This window comes from Apodemus sylvaticus, chromosome 15, assembly GCF_947179515.1.
Source record: "Apodemus sylvaticus chromosome 15, mApoSyl1.1, whole genome shotgun sequence".
Lineage (NCBI taxonomy): Eukaryota > Metazoa > Chordata > Mammalia > Rodentia > Muridae > Apodemus > Apodemus sylvaticus.
This window is the reverse complement of record NC_067486.1, coordinates 32,073,097-32,093,347: the sequence shown is the minus strand read 5'-3', so window position 1 is coordinate 32,093,347 and position 20,251 is coordinate 32,073,097. Positions and strand designations below refer to the sequence as shown.

The 20,251-nt window shown below is 35.8% G+C and overlaps 1 protein-coding gene across 1 annotated transcript in view; it reads right to left on the bottom strand.

Moving 5' to 3' along the window:
• The window catches only part of Cadm2 (cell adhesion molecule 2), a 224,970-nt gene extending 206,138 nt beyond the window's left edge, over positions 1-18,832 (bottom strand). Inside the window, exons 1-2 of the mRNA XM_052159105.1 lie at positions 18,829-18,832; positions 13,204-13,353 (exon numbers count right to left, since the gene is read on the bottom strand). Coding sequence (XP_052015065.1) covers positions 13,204-13,353; positions 18,829-18,832 — 154 coding nt within the window. The remainder of the gene's footprint in view (positions 1-13,203; positions 13,354-18,828) is intronic.
• Between the last annotated feature and the right edge of the window lie 1,419 nt (positions 18,833-20,251).

The following is a 20,251-nucleotide window of genomic DNA, read 5'->3' as shown; positions in this document are numbered from 1 at the left end:
ATTTATTTTGTTATCCATTTGCAATGTATTATCCTGGAAGGATACTAAGATACTTTGAACTTTGTTTTCTTATAAAAGATATGCATTCATGAAGAAATCTATGAATCTTGAATTGGTTCCTTTCATACAAAACTGCATTTCCTTACACGTTTATAGGATAAATACTGGAAATGGCTACTAACACCAGATTGAAGATGAAGTTTGAAAATGTATCAAAATTTGCCTCATTTTGTATAAAAGTTTAAAATGAGAACTTAAGCATGCTGAAATTGCTTCAAAATCTCTTCTTCCATTTCTGCTGATGCACTTGTCTGAGACTCATTTTTCTGCTATAACTGCTATTAATATGATATAGCAATAACTTAACTCAAAACTTACTTCCTGACATCCTGCCACAAATGTTGTCAATCCAAATAATTTAGATACATTAACAAGCAAAAAAGTAACACATATATCACACTAAAATTTAAACCATTGGAATATAAATAATTACTATCTGATAACTTATTGTTTACTCTAAGCGTAATAATAGCTCATTATATTATTCTTGGTAAGTAGCCTTGATTTTGCACATGTAGAAACTAATAATGAAGTGGTGTGACTTATTTTAGCATGCCTTTATTTGGTTATCGAACAAGTCATTTCACTTATGATTATGAACATATTTTGTGCTTCAGAGAACAATCTATGTCTCTCAATGATTCATAGAGATTTGAAAAAGTTTCGGAGCCAGAGAGATGGCTCAGTGGTTAAGGGCATTGACTGCTCTTCTTAGTCCCCATGTGGATATCACAACTGTCTGTAACTCAAATGAGAGTGGATCTGACTCCCTCCTACAGACACACATGAAGGTCACATATCAATGTACATAAATCAAAAGGAAAGAGAAAGCTTCCTTTCTGAGGTTATGTGTCATGGTCATTATTGCAGATATAACTAGGCTTCTGTTCATATGAGAGTAAGAAGGTAAAAGCTGTCCTTGATACAACATCAAGTTGTATATAAACTATGCAAGACACTCCCTGTGCATGAAAAAATAAACAGCCTTCCTCTTTTCTGTTTCCTTCTCAGAGGCTGGGTCAAACTGAGGAGAAATGTGATGTCTCTTTACTGAAAGACATCACTTTCAAACACGGCTGCTTCCATCTACAAAGTACCTTTACCTTCACCATTTGAGATTAAAGGGCATGTCTGTGCTGCAACCACAGGGATTAAGGGCTGAGCCACACCCTAACGAGAAAGAGGTTGAAGTATCCTGTAACAGAAACCTGTATAGGAATATTAAGAGCTGCATCACCCCCTACATTTAAACCTCCAGTTGCAGTCCTTGCTACCTCTAAAGGTACAGAAAGGAAAGGTTTCCTGTTCTGTTATAAAAGATCTGTGTCGATGTAATTCTTATTCTCCTTCTGTGTTTTCTCAGAAGCTTACAGCCTCTCTCTGCTAACCTAGGTCTAATGGGGGAATGTGTCTAACCTCGGTACAATCTAATCTAGGTCAGAATGCTATTAGCATCTGAGACTTGCTCCTGAATAAACTCACCTGTTCCTAGGTTTTTTTTGTTTTTGTTTTTGTTTTTGTTTTTGTTTTCTGAACTGTAGCTGGCTGGTCCAACTAAAGTATTTGGGCTCAATCTCCACTTCCAGGTGATTTATTCAATCTGGCTTTTCTTTCAGCCTCTGAATTGCTCTGTGTGGCCTCAAGCTAACTCTAGCAATCTTTTCTCATCTTATGGTCCATTCCCATTCTCTTGCTCATTTTGCTTTTACCTGTGTCTAGCTTGTTCTCCCTTTAATCTGTCTCAGTAAGACTGCATCCTTCCCCATCTCTGTGCTACTCTAATCTCCCTCTCAACTCTACTGAGCTCCTCTCCATTTACTCTCCTGTGTTCCTGTACTGTACCATTGTCCTCCTTCCTGTGTGTGTGTGAGTGAGTGTGTGTGTGTGTGTGTGTGTGTGTGTGTGTGTATCTTCATTAAGTAGCTCCCATTGCCTTTCTATTCTCCTCATAGTTAGACATAATCTATTCGGTCAAATCTTGCTCTGATTCATCATTTTGTCTGCCACTCAGTTAAACATCACTTTCAAACAGGGCTACTTCCTTCAACAAAGTAACTTTACCGTCATTCTTTGGGATTAAAGGTGTATACTAAGGCATCTCTGTATTCCAATCAGAGGCATTAAAAGTGCGTGTTAAGGGCTGATGCACACCCTAACTAAAAACAGGTTTAAGTATTCTGTCACAGATCTGGAGGATGGGAAACCCACAGAGGAATATTAAGAAAGAATATGAAAGATAGGAAAAGCATGATATATGCAGAGAACTACAGCTGCACTGAGTGATTATTGTTATTATGTGCCTTCTAAGACACACAGCAATCAAAGGAAAAATAAGAATGCTAAGCATTTCTGGAACTTTTCATCGCCATCGCAAGAATAGTCTTAATAGTCTTAATAGAGTAGATGTAACTGTGTCTTCTTAGAACTTAAGTCCAGAAGATTCAAAAAACTGCTCCACTTGAAGTTGCTTGTAATTTCACCTTTATTTTTGTTACTGTGTTTAAGATTATGACTAAAAGCAGTTCAGGGAGAAAGGTTTATTTCACGTTACCCTTCCAGATTAAAATCCATTGAGGGAAGTTAGGGCAGGAGCTCAAGGTGGGACCCTGAAGGCAGGATCCTGGAGCAAGAACTACAGCGGAATGCTGTGTACTGGCTTGCTCACTCTGAATCATTCGCTGCCAACTTTCTTATACAGCCACTAAGAATCAGCCCAGGAGTATTACCACATACAGTGGGCCGGGCCTTCCCACGTCAATCAACAATCAAGGCAATTCTTCAAAGACATGGCCATAGCCACTCAGATTTGGGCAATACTTAATGATACAATTCTCGTTTTACTCAGATGTCTCTGGATAGTGCCAACTTGGCAAAACGCACTACCTAGAACTGTCAAAACTGTGAATCCAGATATTATTTATTTAGTCTAAAAGATTTTTGATTATATTAGTCTCTTATGATGCTATTTGACTCTCCCTGCATTTTTGATACATTCAGATGTAACAGTCACAACTGTGTCTTCTTAGATCTTAAGTCCAGATCTCCTTCTCTGATGAATTTTTTTTTGTTTTTCAGATATTTAAGCTAAAGCTACAAAAATCATATATGTTCCCTCCTCTATTCCTTACTTTTTTATTCTACACATCAGATAGTGAGGTTTGCTCCCATGTGATATAGTCAGTCTACTTTCACAAACGCAGGGAATTCACACAGTTCTCATCAACTTCCTTATAGTATCTGTGATCTCAATAAAATTTGTCTTTTACCAGATATTTGCGGGGAGGGTGGGAGGGTTAACAGGTACATAAAGAGTTTCATTGCTTCTGATCTTTCGTCTTTCTTCAATGTTGATTCTCTCTCTATGGCATTCCGAACTACATGGCAATATTTTAGAGTGTTGCACTTCTTACACCCTCCTACAGTTCTAATTCCTCACTGTCTGTCAAAGACCCATGTCCAGACGATTCCGGGACATTGACTGCCTCTACTACCTCTTTGTGCACTCTGTTGTGGACTCAGTAGCTCAACGTTCCTTCCAAGACACTTAGCATCTATTTCAGAGTGTTTCCCTGCTTGACTCACAGCCAGCACACCATGAGCTCATTTAGCAAGTGTGGTGTTTCAGAACTACAGTGGCTGCATTTGTGAAATGGAAGCAGACCAGGAGTTCAAGGGCATTATTGGTTATTTACCAATTTAAAGGCCATCCTAAACTACATGAGATCTCATCTCCAAACAGAATACAAAACTAACAAAACACAATACAATGCAGAAAATAATAACAAACACAAAATGAACTACCCCCCACATGAACCAAACAAACAAAAATAATGAGCCAATTCAAAAGCTCAATAGAAAAATACATAGCCCACTAAATCTCACTACATGTCTTTTTCATAAATAAAAGAAAGACCCTCTTTGCAGGAGCTTCAAAAGTTCAACTTTCATGAATTTGCCAAGAAAACATTTTTCTCAAACCAACACTATTTTGAAAGACAGAAATAAAGACTATGGAGACTCAAAGCAATTAGTATCCTAATGCTAATGGTCCAATTCTGCACCAGTTCCCACAGAATTCAACAATAAAACTATCAGGAATCTTAAGTCTTACAAAAACAAACATTTTGAGATGTACTTATCTTCCTGTAATTTAATATAAATTCTCTAGCAATAAAACATTGCTATTCCCAGGATCCTGTTAAAGATCCTGCTAGGACTACAGAAATAATTTAATAAAAGCAAAGTATCATTATTAACCTATAATCTTCATGCTCAAAATTAAAATACATTACAATAGTTTTCAGATCAATTATAAATTATTATTTTGTATGAATATTGGTAAATATTTATGTAGAAGAAATGTGGGTGAAAACAATATTTATGAATTTTAACAATGTCTAAATATAAATAAGGCTGATAAATCAAAAAGGAGGCCACCATATCTAAGAATGTTTAACCATAACACGGTTATAGCTTCATATGTTTATAAGTTAATTCAACAATAACCAGTAGCTGTGTATCATGCATTTGTTTTTGCTTACATTTATATTTGGATCTCAGGTCTTTGTTTCTCATATCACATATGAGAACCTTACTGGGTTTCAAAAGAGATGCAGAAATTTCAGGGATATCCAAGCAATAATGTTTTAAGTACACGCTTTTTACTTGTCTACTCTGTAGTATTTACATAAAGAATCTACTCTATCATGAAAAGGTTACCCTACATACACTTTACAAACAGAGCTATCTGATGGGACTGCCACTGAACAATAGAATATTTAAATTGTAGATATTCTCTGGATCAATAACCACATACTTCTGCCTAAAGTGTAAAATACAATAGAGATATACATTATCAACCAAGTATATATCTATTCTTACCCTTGATCTTAGCCAAAAGGCCAAGAAGCGATTATGTATCTATTCTTAGAATTTTGAAAATAGAAAAGTAAATTGCAGTGGTAATTGTCTACAATATTGTTGTACATTTAAATTTTAGTCCATCAAAATTTATAAAATTAGAAACATTTCCATAGTATAAATGCATTACAGGCAAATCAAAACCTTATCATATAATATATATTATTTTTATTATTTATTTTATATCCCTTCTTATATTTCATCATTAAGAAAATAAGACTGATCAAAAACACTACAAACTAAAAGTTAAAACTTTAGTACGTTTTACCTGAAATAAAATATATAGGTATATATATATAAATCATCTTATTATAAACAGAATGAAATTTATCCATCATTCATTAGTATTTCTGGTACTGTATTTACTGAATATAAGAGAACTACATTAACAATGTTATTGTGAAATCTTTTTCAAAAACATAAGATTTTCTTCAATTCTCACTCTTACGAATTTGATCAATAGGTTGTCCCACAATGATAAGATGCCAGTTGGCCAATTATTACTCAGTGGTAATTCTTACTCTTTATACTGGGAATGTTGCATATGCTTAACAATTACAATGTTAAAAAAAAACCTTCCTAATAAAAAAAATAAATCAATATTCCTAGAATCAGAAAGGATATTTTTTTTAATTTTTTTTATTCGATATAATTTATTTACATTTCAAATGATTTCCCCTTTTCTAGCCCCCCCACTCCCCGAAAGTCCCGTAAGCCCCCTTCTCTTCCCCTGTCCTCCCACCCACCCCTTCCCACTTCCCCGTTCTGGTTTTGCTGAATACTGTTTCACTGAGTCTTTTATGAGGAACTTGTTGAGTATATATCTCCCATGAGAAAGTTTATTTCCTATGCATAAATTTATTATACAAATAATAGAATTTTAGTTACCTATCTATACAATGTATGGCCTTAGTATTATTTTCTATCTAATATCCAATTTGCTATTCTTATATAGATGACATATGACAATATGGCTTTTAAGGGCAAACAATATCATACACACACATACATACACATATGTACATATGTATATATGTATATGCATATATATAATACCATAGAGTTTTGAATCATCTATGATGCACTTGTACTATAGAAATATATATGTATATATATGCAGCACTTAAAACTACATATCCTACAAAATGGTAATAAGAATTCAAATGGCCCACTCTCATTCAAAATACCTTAAAATTAAAGTTTATTTTCAGAGAATATTAATTTTCAAGTAAAACATTTTAAATGACTTTATAGAATTTTTTCTACATAAATATAAAGTTAAAGCTATGTTAAATATGGAAAATCATAATGAATTCCAAAATTTTCCCAATGGAAGCATTCACCTATGTGCATGTAATATCAAATCTTCAGTATAGACCTTGTTATAGCTTTGCATACACATGACTATGTTGATAAGTTTTCTGAAAGTGCTGGGCTCAAGTTATATCATCATAAATATGTAGAGCAATAATTATGTACTCTATAACTGAATGATTTCTGTGTGTTTAATCCAAATGGCTTCCTCAGTAACAAAAATGGAAGTGTAACATCTAGATCACCTTTCTGGAGTATAGAGTCACATGAAACTAATTTTGCAGAATGTAATATGCTACTGGTCCTTCTCTCTCCTTCTAAAGAATCAGAGAAAACTGAAGGCAGTTGTGAACACAACATGATACAATGTCTTCATGGATTTGTGTGTATTACATATTGGGCATGTTACTTTCTGCTTATCTTTGCTGCTCTTTGCCTTAAAGTACTAATATATCCAGGAAGCCTTGGCATATAGTTTCCATTTATATTCATCCTAGGGAAGGCACAAGCAGGATATTAGTGTCAGAAAAAGGAGAGATATAACTTACACATCTCCACATACTGCGCCCTTGCTACTCTGTTGCAGGACCTAGTCAGAAGTGAAGGGTCTTTAGGCCCAAAGATCAGATCATTTTCCACTGTTGCTACGACCTTGGTATTTCATCTTTGTTGATTTCCATAAGCAATTTTGTCTTTCTATATGTAGTTTTCACATTCTATTTACTTAAGTGGAACATTAATTTCCAAATGGAAACCTGATTCGTTTGTTCAATATGTGTGTATTTATTTGCTATATGATTTCTTAATTACTGTAAAATTATTGTCAGTTGAGGTGTGAGGTGCACCTAAGATCTCAGCTACAAAGAAGCTTTCTAGGGAGCAGTGTCCTAGAATAAGTTGCGGCTTCTGCCAGAAAAATAAAATGATAAAGACTCAATAAATAAAGGCAACAAAAAAAAAATCTTCCACAACAGCATATTATACAGAGTAAACAAAAGAAATTACAGGGCTGTGATTGCACAAATCAACCCTCACAATGTTACTATTCACAATCTTCAAATCTTGAATGGTCTGTTTATGAAAATCATGGGAAGGCCTTCTGAACCTATAGTTGAGGATTCAGTGAGAAATGAGAACTGTTAAAGGTGGTGAAGGCGATTCATGACTTCTATATATTGTTTTATAAGACAACAATATTAATTGTAGATTACAGTGAACTAATGGAAGGACTGCGTGTTTAGAAAGAAAGAAAAGGCAAGTTTAATATTGTCCACCTTGATACCTGCTTTGCTCTGCTCATCTTTAATATTTTATACCTTGTCAAAATGATTGACACCAGGTGCGTAGATAGACACTGTGAAGGGTCATTGATTGCTATGGAACCATGAGAAGTTGACCTTCACTTAAAATTCACCTCATTTTTCTTCTCTTTTTATCACTCTTGTTTTAGAAATCTCATTCATGTTCTTCTCTGTCCTTTGTTCTCACTATTAATGCAAAATTATCTTCAGAATAGTTGCTTAATTAACACCAGTGATTTGGAGATTTGCTCTTGGGAGATATTTACTTGCACTCCTTTGGGAAACTCATGGTAGTTTTAGGCAATATTTGTGCATGTGTATTTGCATAAACTATATGCATGGAAGTATGTATTGCATACATGCATTGATGTATGTATGCATTCTTATGCATATGTAAGGAATACATGTACATGAATATGAACTGGCTGCCTTCAATATCTTTCTACATCACTGTGCATTATTTATTAACACAGTCTCTTACTGAATCCTGAGCTTGTCGATTTGACTGCTTTGTCCAGGGATCTCTTATGTCTCCTTCCCACTAGGATTTTAGGAAGCCTCCACACTTGGTATGTTACAAGAGTACTGGGGATCTAGACTATATACAGTCTTTATGCTTTTAGGACAAGCTAAACCATCTCCCCATCAAAAGTCTGGTAAATTAAATTCCACAGAGCAATGTGTTTCACATTTATATATGATGTTAAGTCAAGCACATAGAGATGCAACTGTAGAATGTGCACAATGTGTGCTCCTAGAGATGCTTGCTAAGGTACTTGTCAATAGGAACAGGTTGAACTGTTTTCTGAAAATGAAGTGATCAGCTTTGGCTTGTCCAATTCTTTTATCCTTTGCCTGCAGAGAAACAGACACTATGATCTAATTGATTTTTTTTTATTTCTATTGCCAAATACCACACAACATTCCTGTGGAGTTATAATGACCTCTGCTCCGCATTTTCTCTGTCTTTACATACCCACACGGTTCCACCTGCTCACCAACCATTTAGAACAGTGGGGATGAGCTCTGTGTAAATTGGAGGAGGATTCTAACAAGTAAATGCTGCCTAGCAACATGCGCCAAGCATTCTCTAAACCCCGTGGGCTCCTGCACGCTCTTCTTGATTTTATTTTTCATTTAATCTTTTAAAAATTTCTAAATATTAAACAAAATAACTTATCTATAGCTATGCAAAAAGGAATGGCAGTGTAATTGCAGTTCTTCTTCAAAGGGTAATAACTTCTTATCTCCAGGTGTAAACAAAACAGATAGGAACCTATTAAAAATGAGGTTCCAATCCAACAGCCAGATCACCTGATTTAGAGAGGTGTCAATAATCACTTTCTATTAGTCAATATTAGGCTCAAAAGTCATATCTGACCCAATGCCTATCATTTCAACAACACAGTTTTATTTGTTTAACACTGAATGCCTATTTTATGAAAGGCATGTGACTCTTTCCAACTTTATATTCTACTGCCTGTGTCTGTAATTCAACAAGGTTGTTATGTCAGGTAAGGAACAATCTACTTCCAGAACCATGTTTCCAAAGAGTAACTGTCAGCTGTATAATATTTGTTTGGTGATGAATGTGCTTAGGCAGTGGAATTTTAAGTATCTATTCACTTTAAAGGAGTCTAAGTACAGATATGTGTATGAGACTACTGAATTGTTCAAACCAGGTACAAGACAAGTCTTATCATGTAATTATTCTTTATAGAAACACTTACAATGTGTCCCTTTGTCTTATTTTCAACAGTGTGAAAGGAGGATCTGCTCTTTATGGAAGGAGTCGGTGGCAAAAATATGAATGCAAGAATTTGGGATGTGATGATGTCTGTTTGTACTGGAGAGGAAGAATTAGGAGGACTAGGAGTTCAAGGCATCGCTAAACTTCACTAGGAATTGAAGATCAGCCCTGGATATGTGAAAAGTTGTTTCAAACAATCAAACAAAAACAGATAAGGGCAAATGTGCTGAAGTTTTTCTGTGTGGACATTCTACTTGCAACCAAAAAAATGTCAGGATTAAAAATTCCTTCAACTCCTCTCCTTAACTTGGAAACAAGTTTCCTTAGCCTTTGAATATCTTATTTCTATCTGTGGAAGTTATCCTTGTTTCTATCAAATAATCTGTGGAAGTTACTTATTACAATAGATCATTATTTTTATTTAACTATGAGTATAAATGTGACCAGCGTAGCTTCATGTTAACCAATAACCTCAGTTCCTGCATGCGCCTCCCTAAAGGTGATCCTGGAGCCTCACATTTGACAGAGAGCTTCACCAAGGAATTTCCATTCTCATTCTCTTTTAAGCGATTATCGCCTGTCCAATGTTAGGCAGGCTTTGTTATAGCTCATCACTCTACGTGAGCAGCTCTTCTCTAATTCTAAATGGAGAACTGAGACACCTTTCTGCATTCTTCATCTTCACAAATAGAAACACTTAAGGGTTTACCTTTTCAAGCACATTTCATGTTTAAATGCATATATTCGAGGAACATCACTGCTATGTATTCATTCAAATAAGGTATCAAATACAAACGGAATCACTAACAGGTGAAGGAACAACCATGTTTGAACGGCATTTCAAATAGGAGTTTCTCTGCAAACGTGTCTTTACTATAGTATGTTGGTAATTCAATTGATAGAGTAGCCAGAAACCTGTTATACAAAGTATAATGGGGTGGCGGTTGGGAGCTAGGTCTTTGCAGTGTCCCTTTAAGAAAGGAACAGTGAATTAAGTATGTACTTCACGAATTTATGTGATCAGGTGCAATATATACTTTACAAAAGTCCAAAGATGCAAGGACATATAAGTAGCTATTGTAAGTGTACTCTGAGCTTTCCACACTGCGTGTTTATCGCTCAGAATGAGAGTTGCCTATTTGCAACTCTTTGCAGATATTGTATTACAACTTGCTCTATTTATGACAGGAAAAACGCATTAGCTAGAAATACTCAGAATCAATTCCAGTTTTAGATGCTCTGTAAAGGATAACTTATAGAACCGCAGGAAGGGAGGCCAGGGCAGTTAATATAGATTTTTGTCTTTGTGCCTGAGGATGTGACCTGTCAACTGTAAATGTCAAATGTAAGCACCTTCTCTTCATCCTGAAGAAGTATGGGGTCTATTTAAAAGCAGTGCTTGCCAGCATTCTACAGTATGACCATCGAGCAACAACAATAGAGAGATTTAATGTTAATTATCCATGATTAGTGGTTATGACAAATATTTCTTTGATAATATTTTTTACATTTAAAAACTACTGTCTGGGAGGTGGCTAAATTGATAAAGTACTAAACCATCTTTAAGAAAATGAACAACCAAAAAATAAAAGAAAATAAAAGGGCACACCACCACTAACATCAACAACAATACCAAAAATCTAGTGTTTTGCTACCCTTCTTGTAATGCAGGCTCTGGAGAAGCAGAGCCTAGTATATGCCACCCGCTCACGAGCCAGCCAGCCTAATCTACTTTGAGTGTTCTAGGACACTGAGAAACCATTTCTCAAAATAATTTGGCAGTGTTCCTGAGCAATGATGCTTGAAGCGATCCTGTGGACTTTAGACAGGCTCCTCACATGCACATGTGTACGTGTGCACACATACAAGCATGAGTGCACACACATGCAGCTGAGTCATATGTAAACACACACTATATAACACACCTTTAAAATGTACTTCTAAGTGTTTAACTCAAAGCAGGAATAGGAAAAAGGAAATATTACTAAATTAATGTACTTTACTTTTGTCCAGATATGTACACGAACATAAAGTGTAAGGTATGATTATATAACAATATTACCATATGAAGACATACTGTGTGAGGAAAGAGTTCCTAGAACCCTAACCTCAGACAGCAAAACTAAGATTAGCAAAGGAATGGTGCCTGGAGCCTTCACTACGCTGCACCACTTGTGTCATTCATTGGTTGTGTTGGAATGCATGTCTCACTGGAAGAAATTATTGTCCTAAATATTGGGTAAAACAAAAGTTTGCATGTTGCCATAAAACTATTGCTCAGAAACTAGTATTGCAAGTTTTAGATGTTTTATTAAAGGAATATACTCTTGTGAGTGGGTCTCATTCAATCTGTTGAAAACGTTGAGAGGAATTCTGATCATCCCTGTTGGGAAGGCAGGTCTACCTTTACGCACAGGCCATGAGGGGACAATTCTTTGTTTCTGTTGCTCCATAGCCTGCCCTTAAATATTTTAAACCCGTCTTCCACCACAATCACATGACGTAGTTGCTCAAAACGAAAGTCAAGTTATCCTCTCGTCTATCCCATTATTTGTCTCACTGGGGATTCAGATAGGGTTCTTTTGAAGAATAGTACTCAATCTCTGAGCCCACGTTTCAAGCCCCTCTTCATAGAATCTTAACTAACACAGACTCAAATCCATATTGATGGTTTTTCACAAGGCACCATCTAAAATATTCTGTTCATTTACTTATTTGTCATCTATTCTACTATGTATCAGAGCAGAGACTACAATTAATCTATTCTCACACAAAGACTAGTAAAAAGAGGTGTTCGATACACTTTAACTTATCTAATTACATTAACTATTTCATTATATATTAAAAAATTAACACCTTCAAAGCTATTTTCTATTGATAACATTAAAGGTAGAAAAATCTCACCAATATACAAAACATATATGTTAAATATATAATAGACATCTTTTATTTTTTTAATAGATATCTTTATTACAGTTTGTTTGGTCAAAATTTGGATAGCTAAGTTAAGCTAATTTTAAGTTTCCTTATTGTTATCCGCAACATTTCATTTAAATATCAGAAGTAATTATGTAATATCTAAATCGTATTATCTATCTTGTATAATGCAAATTTATTTATAAATATTTCCATATCTTTATTACATTTCATAAACTCACTACTTTTATTTACTGTTATTGTGGATGGAGAATTAAAAACTTGACATAATATTAGATGTTTGCTTGAGTTTCAGAGTGTGGATTTCTTCACCACAAAACATTCAAATCCTAATTTATGTTTTATCTAATTAGAAGCCTCTTTAGTAAATTAATGAAGTCCAAGTCATCTTTCCCTCTATGCACATAAATAAGTTTCTTAATGAATTTTTGGTTTTTTAGGAACATGGCTATTGTTATCCTTATTAGATAAATCATTTCTATGGTATTTTTTTCTTGCTGATCCAAGTGCCGATAATAAATCTATAAGAGGAAACTTTTTCTAATGAAAGCATCCTTTAGACATGTAAAATTAAGATCATAAAATAACAGTATATTACCCAATAGTAGAAAAAAATTTTACTCTACAAACAATAAGTCTCCTAAAATGAAAGCATGTAGCGTTCGGATGAGTGTGAGAAGCAGGCAGGGAAAGCATTTTCAAATAGAATTGAAGCTGTTTATTTTATTAGAAAGTTGACACAGGTTGTCTTTGGTGTTTATGACTTGCAAAGTAAAGTATTTAATATTTATCATGTTTAAGTACAAGCAGCAGCAGTTTAGTAATCAAAAGGAATAATTTGAATCATCTTAGGAAAATAAATTCATTATAATTAGGGTATTTCAGAACATGTTTAAAACATTTCTGAGAAAATATATTCACCTTTCTTGTCATCGAAGTACAGAGTCTGTTGAGCTGGATTTGACCACTGGAGGGAGGTGTTATCATTTTGATCAACTCTGCAGGTCAAAATTGCAGTTCCACCTTCAACAACCGTGACATTCTGAGTTAGTGGAAACTGCCCTTGGCTTCCTAAAAGGAGATTAAAGAAAATGTTGATTAAATGAAAGTTATAAAATGATTAATTTCCACGTTCTACATTGGACATCAGGCTTTACTCAAAATAAACTTAAACCACCAAAATTGTATAGAACAAAATATAGAAAAGCAATTTAAAATCATTAGACCACCCTACTGGGACACCATTACATTTTCTTTATATTTTATTCTATTTCTCAGAATATGCATCTCTCTTAGGCACACATGAAGATGTATTCCAATAGTAATATAAAAATCTTTAATTTCCCTTGGCCTAGAATTTGTTTTGTGGTGTTAGATGGAGTCATTGTTGAAGGCAAGACAGAGAATTATGTTGCACGAGTTAAACTCTCTGCAGGAGCCTAGGAAACACATAAAACTCTTCCCTGGTAGCTTTTTATAATGTAGAACAAACCTCATAATATATAAAAACTAGAACTTTAGAGTGAATTTATGATAAGGGAAATGAAAAATGAATCTCATTTTACTGGGAAAACTTATAGAGCTTTTTCTAAAATACAAAATGTTGGCAAAAAAATGTGACTATTCTATAAAGAATATTTGTCCTGTAGAATATTCTGTGAAACATTTCAAAGTTCTGGTTGTGGTGGCATGTGCACCTGCAGTCTTAGCTACTCTGCAGGCTGAAGAGGGAGGCCCTGCATTGCAGGAGTTTGTGATCAGCCTGATTATCAATAGTTGTATCTTTTCTCCAGAACAGCACATACATATATGGTTGTTACCCAGGGAGATATTTATGACTGTTTTGTCAACATTTCTGTAATAATTATCTTTCTTTATAGTCAAGAAAATACATCTTCTTAAATTCTTAAAAGAATTGTCAATTTGTGTAGTATCAGTATACAAGCAGTATTCTAATTTCACATGTGTATATTAACTATTAATGCAATCTTTGTAATACATTTACTTAACAAGTACACTTCTAATCATTTAAACAAAGTTACTGCATGCAAAAATAGATACATTTCATTTCTGCATTGATTTGGATCAAAACCTCTTTCAAGTCTGATAACAAACATTCTGAGGCAAAAGGATGTACTATATCCAGTTTAAAATACTATTACATGAGCAAGGTAGTTCATTAAGTCAAAATAATTTACATATTCAAGGACATTAGGATGGCTTAATCACACCCATGAAATGTATTTCTTTTCTCTTCTTCTTTTTTCTTTTTTTTTTTGTAATGATTCTGTCATTATTCCAAGCACCACTTGAGGTTATATGGGAGCCATTGGCATAAAGAAGTTTATTACTAAGACGCCTGTTGATTGGCACCAGAAGAGACAAAAGGGCCTGAAGGGAAACATTTCTTTCCTGTCTTAAATGACACGAGCACAGAGGTTCGTGACCACATTCCATAATTAAGACTTTAGAGTATTAAAATCTTTTATCAGGAGCTTTACCTTCTCTCCATGCCAACCCCTTCAAGTCACCATGACAACTCCCCAGGGCACTTCCCTTTAAGCTTTGAGATGATTTGAATTTGACATTGGAGTTCTGAATAATATATTGCTTGATAGTTTACTTGAAATTCAACAAGAAACATATGGGGTGTATCTGGACTTCCGCTCAGAGATGACCTCTAGCAGGGAGCACAGAGAACTATCAGTCTTGTAAAGTGAAGTGGAGCAAAACACAAAACACGCCCAAGAAAACAGGAGCTCAGACACAAGAGAGTGAATCCTTGCCTGGGATTATCAGCTCATGAATATGGAGTTTAGTATGGTTTTAAGGTGCTATTCTTGGATCCCCTGGTGTTAATAATATGCATAAATTGAACAATCCAGGGGTGACTCTCCAAGAATCTCAACTGCTAATAAATATACATGGTTGGACCCAGATGATGTTTTGACTATCAACAAGTATATAAATAATGCTGTCTGTTTCTTTAAAGAATTCAGAGAGAAAAGTTAGCGATGCTTGCAGTAATTTTATCTACCACATTTTTGGAATAATTTACAAAACATCCCCATAAAAAATATTATCCCTCTCATTTCACAGATGGGTAAACTGACACTGGGAGGTTAAGTGATTTTTTTCTTTTCCCATGGTGAGACAAAGTCAATGAACCATTGGAAGCTTATTCTGAAAGTTCAACGTTTCTTCTTCTCATTCCACAGTAGCTGCTGGGTCATAATAGCTGTGTTATCATTTCATGAAATATGAATTTGACAACAAAAGGGGAAAAGTCAATAATCATTTTTAACAATGAAATTTAAATTGTAAAATCAGACATGAGAAATGTCAGTATTTATTGCTTTTAACTGTTCTGTGCTAATACAGAAAAACATAAGTTTAATGAATATTGCTGGTCCACAAAATGCAGGAATAAAGAATGAGAGAGAAAGAGAGAGTGTGTGTGTTATCTCCATGCTAGGTTTTAATATACATCCACACGTCTGCATCAGACCCGTCGTCAAGGATGAGCATAAAAACTCTGTCCCTCCAATATCTCCCTCATGGTTTCTGATTTAAAAGTAGTATGATTTCATTTCTCTCACTCTTGCAGCATAAAATTCTTGAAAGTAGAATAATTCAGTTTTACAAATAGTGAGGTTACTCAGGTGGGGAATCAGCTAATCCTAAATACCCTTAGGATATGTGGTTTCCAAAATCAATTTCAAAGCCTGTGTGGCAGGCAGTCAAACTTCTTCTCAGAGGTCTGAATGGCCACTTACCTCTTCCTCTAACCAGGATAGAATACTGAGTCACTGTGACCTTTCTCTTTCTAATCCTGCATGACTCAACTTTACCTTTGAATCTCAGGACATCTTCCCAAAGAAGTTTCCTCAAGTAGAAAATTTGACATCAGGTGAAGTGAGCAATGCAGCCTGAGTTCATTTATTATGTGCCTGTGATGTGAGGCATACCACTTCCTTGTCTTTCATGCACCTGCATTTACAGGATGGATAGCAGAAGAGAAACTTGCTAATGAACCAGCAAGGTAACCACATACCTGAGAAAAACTGATGTGAAGGCAGAGGAAACCTGGTTCAGTCAGCAGTGATTTCAATTTACTCAACCAGCTTCACACAACCTATTCCTCCAGGCAACTTTTGTTCACAATTTTACCAACTCCTTTCTTAACAGTTACTATTCATGCTTTTCTATAATATCTATTCAAAATTTTAGTTGTATTAGTATCTGTTATCTTCCTTAACTCTAAAGTAATTAAATATTAGATAGTCACAGGCCATGCCTGACTAAAAACCAAGTAAATTGCTCACAGACTCTTTCCTTTTTCTCTGTTCCTTCAGACTCAATCCCCGAGTCTCACACCCAGGGCTGCAACAGAACATCAGCTACAGTCTTCTGTCTACACAGGCCACATCTCCTGTGAATCCCACAGAACATCATCTTCTAACTTTCCTCCCCAACTTGTGGCTGTATCCTACCCTGAAACTCCAGCAGGCACCCAGTGCTAACCCAAGGGCTGCTCCTTCCTTCCGGGGTAACAAGTAGGCTCAGGACAAACTCACAGCTTTCAGACTACTCTTGAAATCCAGTCCCTCCACCCCAAGTCTCATGCCCACCTCCATAGTTGGAACCCTGCTGATGCCCCCCTTCCTTTTCTGACTTTATCCATATGATATCACAAAAACCTTCTCCACCAAACTTCCTTACCCCAATTCTTCCAAGTATCTCAGCCTGAAGTACCCTTCTCCCCTGTCCCTCCCCCAAGGAATTCCAAGTGAACACACCAGTTAAAAAGGACAGAAAATTAGGCAACATAAGATACTTGACAACACACTCTCCAAAAATTCAGTGAGGAATTAGAAACTAAGAAACAAAACACCAATACCTCATTCATAATAAAAGTCCTGGAGATATTAGGGTTACAATGGACACACAATATAGTATTTGACTTCTTAACTAGACCACTAAGACAACCAAAGAAAATCAACAGGATAAAAGATGAAATGGAGAAACTCAAAGTATTATTTACAAATGAAATGATAGTATATATAATTGACCCTAAATTTTCTACCAAGGAATTCTTACAGCTGATAAACACTCAGCAAAGTAGCTGGATATAAAATTAACTTACAAAAGTCAGTAGTCCTATGCTAATGACAAACAGACTGAGATAGAAATCAAGGAAACAATATGATTCATAATGGCCTCAAATAATGTATAATATTTGTGGTACCTCTATCCAAGCAAGTGTATGATAAAACCTTCAAGTCTTTTAAGAAAGAAATTAAAAAGATATCAGGAAATGGAAAGATCTCTCATGATTATAGATATGTAGGATTAATATAGCAAAAGTGTGTAGGCAATCTACTGATTTAGTGCAATCTCCATCAAAAGTTTAGCAAAATTCTTTACATATTTCTGAGACAATGCTCAACTTCATATAGAAAAACAAAAGGCAAAAACAAGCAAGCAAACAAAAGCAGAATAGCTAAAAACAATGCTAAACAACTAAAAGACTGTTAAAGATCTCACCATTCACTATTTCAAGTTTTACTACAGAGATATAGTCATCTCTGTAGTCAAGTTTTACTACAGAGATAGCATCATATTGACACACACTCAACCATATTTATCAATGGAATAAAATTGAAGACCTAGACATAAATTCTTATACCTATAGACACCAGATTTTTTTTAAAGAAACAAAAAGTATGTTTTGGGGAAAAGATAGCCTTTTCAACAAATGGTGCTGCTTGTCAAACTGGGTGTCTGCATGTAGAAAAATACAAATAGATCCACATATATCAATCACTCTGAACAAAGGTCTAAGCCAAGTGGATCAAAGACCTCAATATAAAACCAGGTACAATGAACTTGATAGAAGAGAAAGTAGGGAAGAGCCTTGAAATCATTGGCACAATAGAAGGCGTCCCAAACAGAACACCAATTATATAAGCAATAAACTCAATTTGTAAATGGGACCTGAGAAAGCTGAAAAGTTTTCTGAAAGTCAAAGAACATAGTTATTCCACAAATGACTGCTTGCAGAATGGAAAAAGATTTTTACCAGTTCCCCATTGGATAAAGGGCTAAAGTCCAAAATATATAAAGAACTCGTGAAAATAGACATCAAAACCAAACAAAACAAATAATCCAATTAAAAATTAGATATAGATTTACACAGAATTCTCAGTGGAAGAAACTTAAATGTCAAGGAACATTTAAAGAGATGTTCAATATCCTTAGCCCTCAGGGAAATGCAAATCAAACTACTTTGAGATTACATTTTATACATATCTGGATGGCTAAGAACAAAAATCACAAGGGAGAGCTCGTGCTGGCAAAGATATGGAATAAAGGCAACATTCTTCTATTGTTGACGGGAGTGCAAACTTATACAGCTACTATGGACACCAACATGACATTTTCCCAGAAAGTTGGAAATCAATATACCTTAAGATTCAGCTTTGCCACTCTCGGTTGAGCATATACTAACGGACATTGCAACCTACCACAAGGATACTTCCTCACCCATGTTCATTGAGGATTTAATCATAGTAGAAACTTAGAAACAACCTAGATAACCCTCAACAGAAAAATTAATTTAAAAAAATGTGGTTAATTCATGCAATGGGGTGTTACTCAGAGATGTGGGTCTTTGCTTTTTACCATGTCACCAGGTAGACGAAATGGGGAGCACTAGACTGCCTTTACCCTGCACTAGGGAAGTGCCCATACACTGCGCAGGGAGTGGATGTAGGAGGTCTGAAGTTGGAGTTCCCTGACTCCCAAGCATCTGGTCTCCACTGGAAACCACGCACAGAGGAGTTAGGAAAAGAGGGTCTGAAGTTTACCAGCCTGGGGCCTGGCGGGAACATGGGTATGTCTTTCCAAACTTCTAGACATCAAGAAGTCGGTAGGTCACAGGGAGTCGGGAATAGAGTTGAACCTAAAGACTGAGAAGGCTGAGGAGTCCCAGCCAGGGGTTCTCAGACTACTGGACTTCCAGACTCTGCCAGAAGTCATAGAGGAGCTGACGCTCGGAGTGGCCCTCAGGCTGAGGATGACTTAGTTTCAAACTGTTTATTGATTGTTCATTGTGGAAAATGGGTGCATACTGCTTCCTCAGGGTGGACCAGAGATTGAATACCTTTTGCAGAATGGAATGTCTGGGAACAGAGGCTTATTAGCTAAACTCTCAGGGCCTCTAGCTACCTCATTAGCATGGAGAATTCTGCTCTGATATACCTGACCACAGGCCTCATTTTCTGTGTGAAATGTTTCAAGCCAAGAATCTTGTTAGGAGAAGGAAGCTGCCTACCATCTCAGGTGGTGCCAGGGTATCAGGGTCTCTGAATCCGCTCAACCTTACCAACTTTCCTAGAACAGTCCATTGTCCCACCTCCAGATGTTAAAAAAAAGTACATCATGATATTGGCAGATTAGTGAATGGAACTAGAAAAAAATCCTGAATGAGGTAACCCAGACCAGAAAGATAAATATGCTAAGTATTCACTTATAAGGGAATATTAGCTCTTAAGTTAATGATAACCAAGGTACAGTCCATAGACTGAGAATGGTTCGGTAAACAGGAGAGTTCAGGGGAGGCGCTCATGCATTGCCTTACTAGGGGAAAATTTAATAGATTTAAAGGGCAGACTGGGGTGGATGGGAATAGAGTGGGGTATCAGGCTGTGACATAGATGGGGTGGAGGGAGAGAATGTCTGGAGAGACAACTGAAATTGGGGGAAGCATTTTCAGGAAAGTGATGTGGAAATCTCCTGGAATCAAGGAAGGTGACCCTAATGACGACTCCAAGTAATGGAGGATAAAGATTTCTCAGCACACTGTATCTTATAGCCATGTAAGATTTTGAATTTTGAGACTAGGTTGCAATCAACTGAGGTGTTGGTCAATGGAGTCCCATGGACATCCCATTAACTGAGTCTGTTA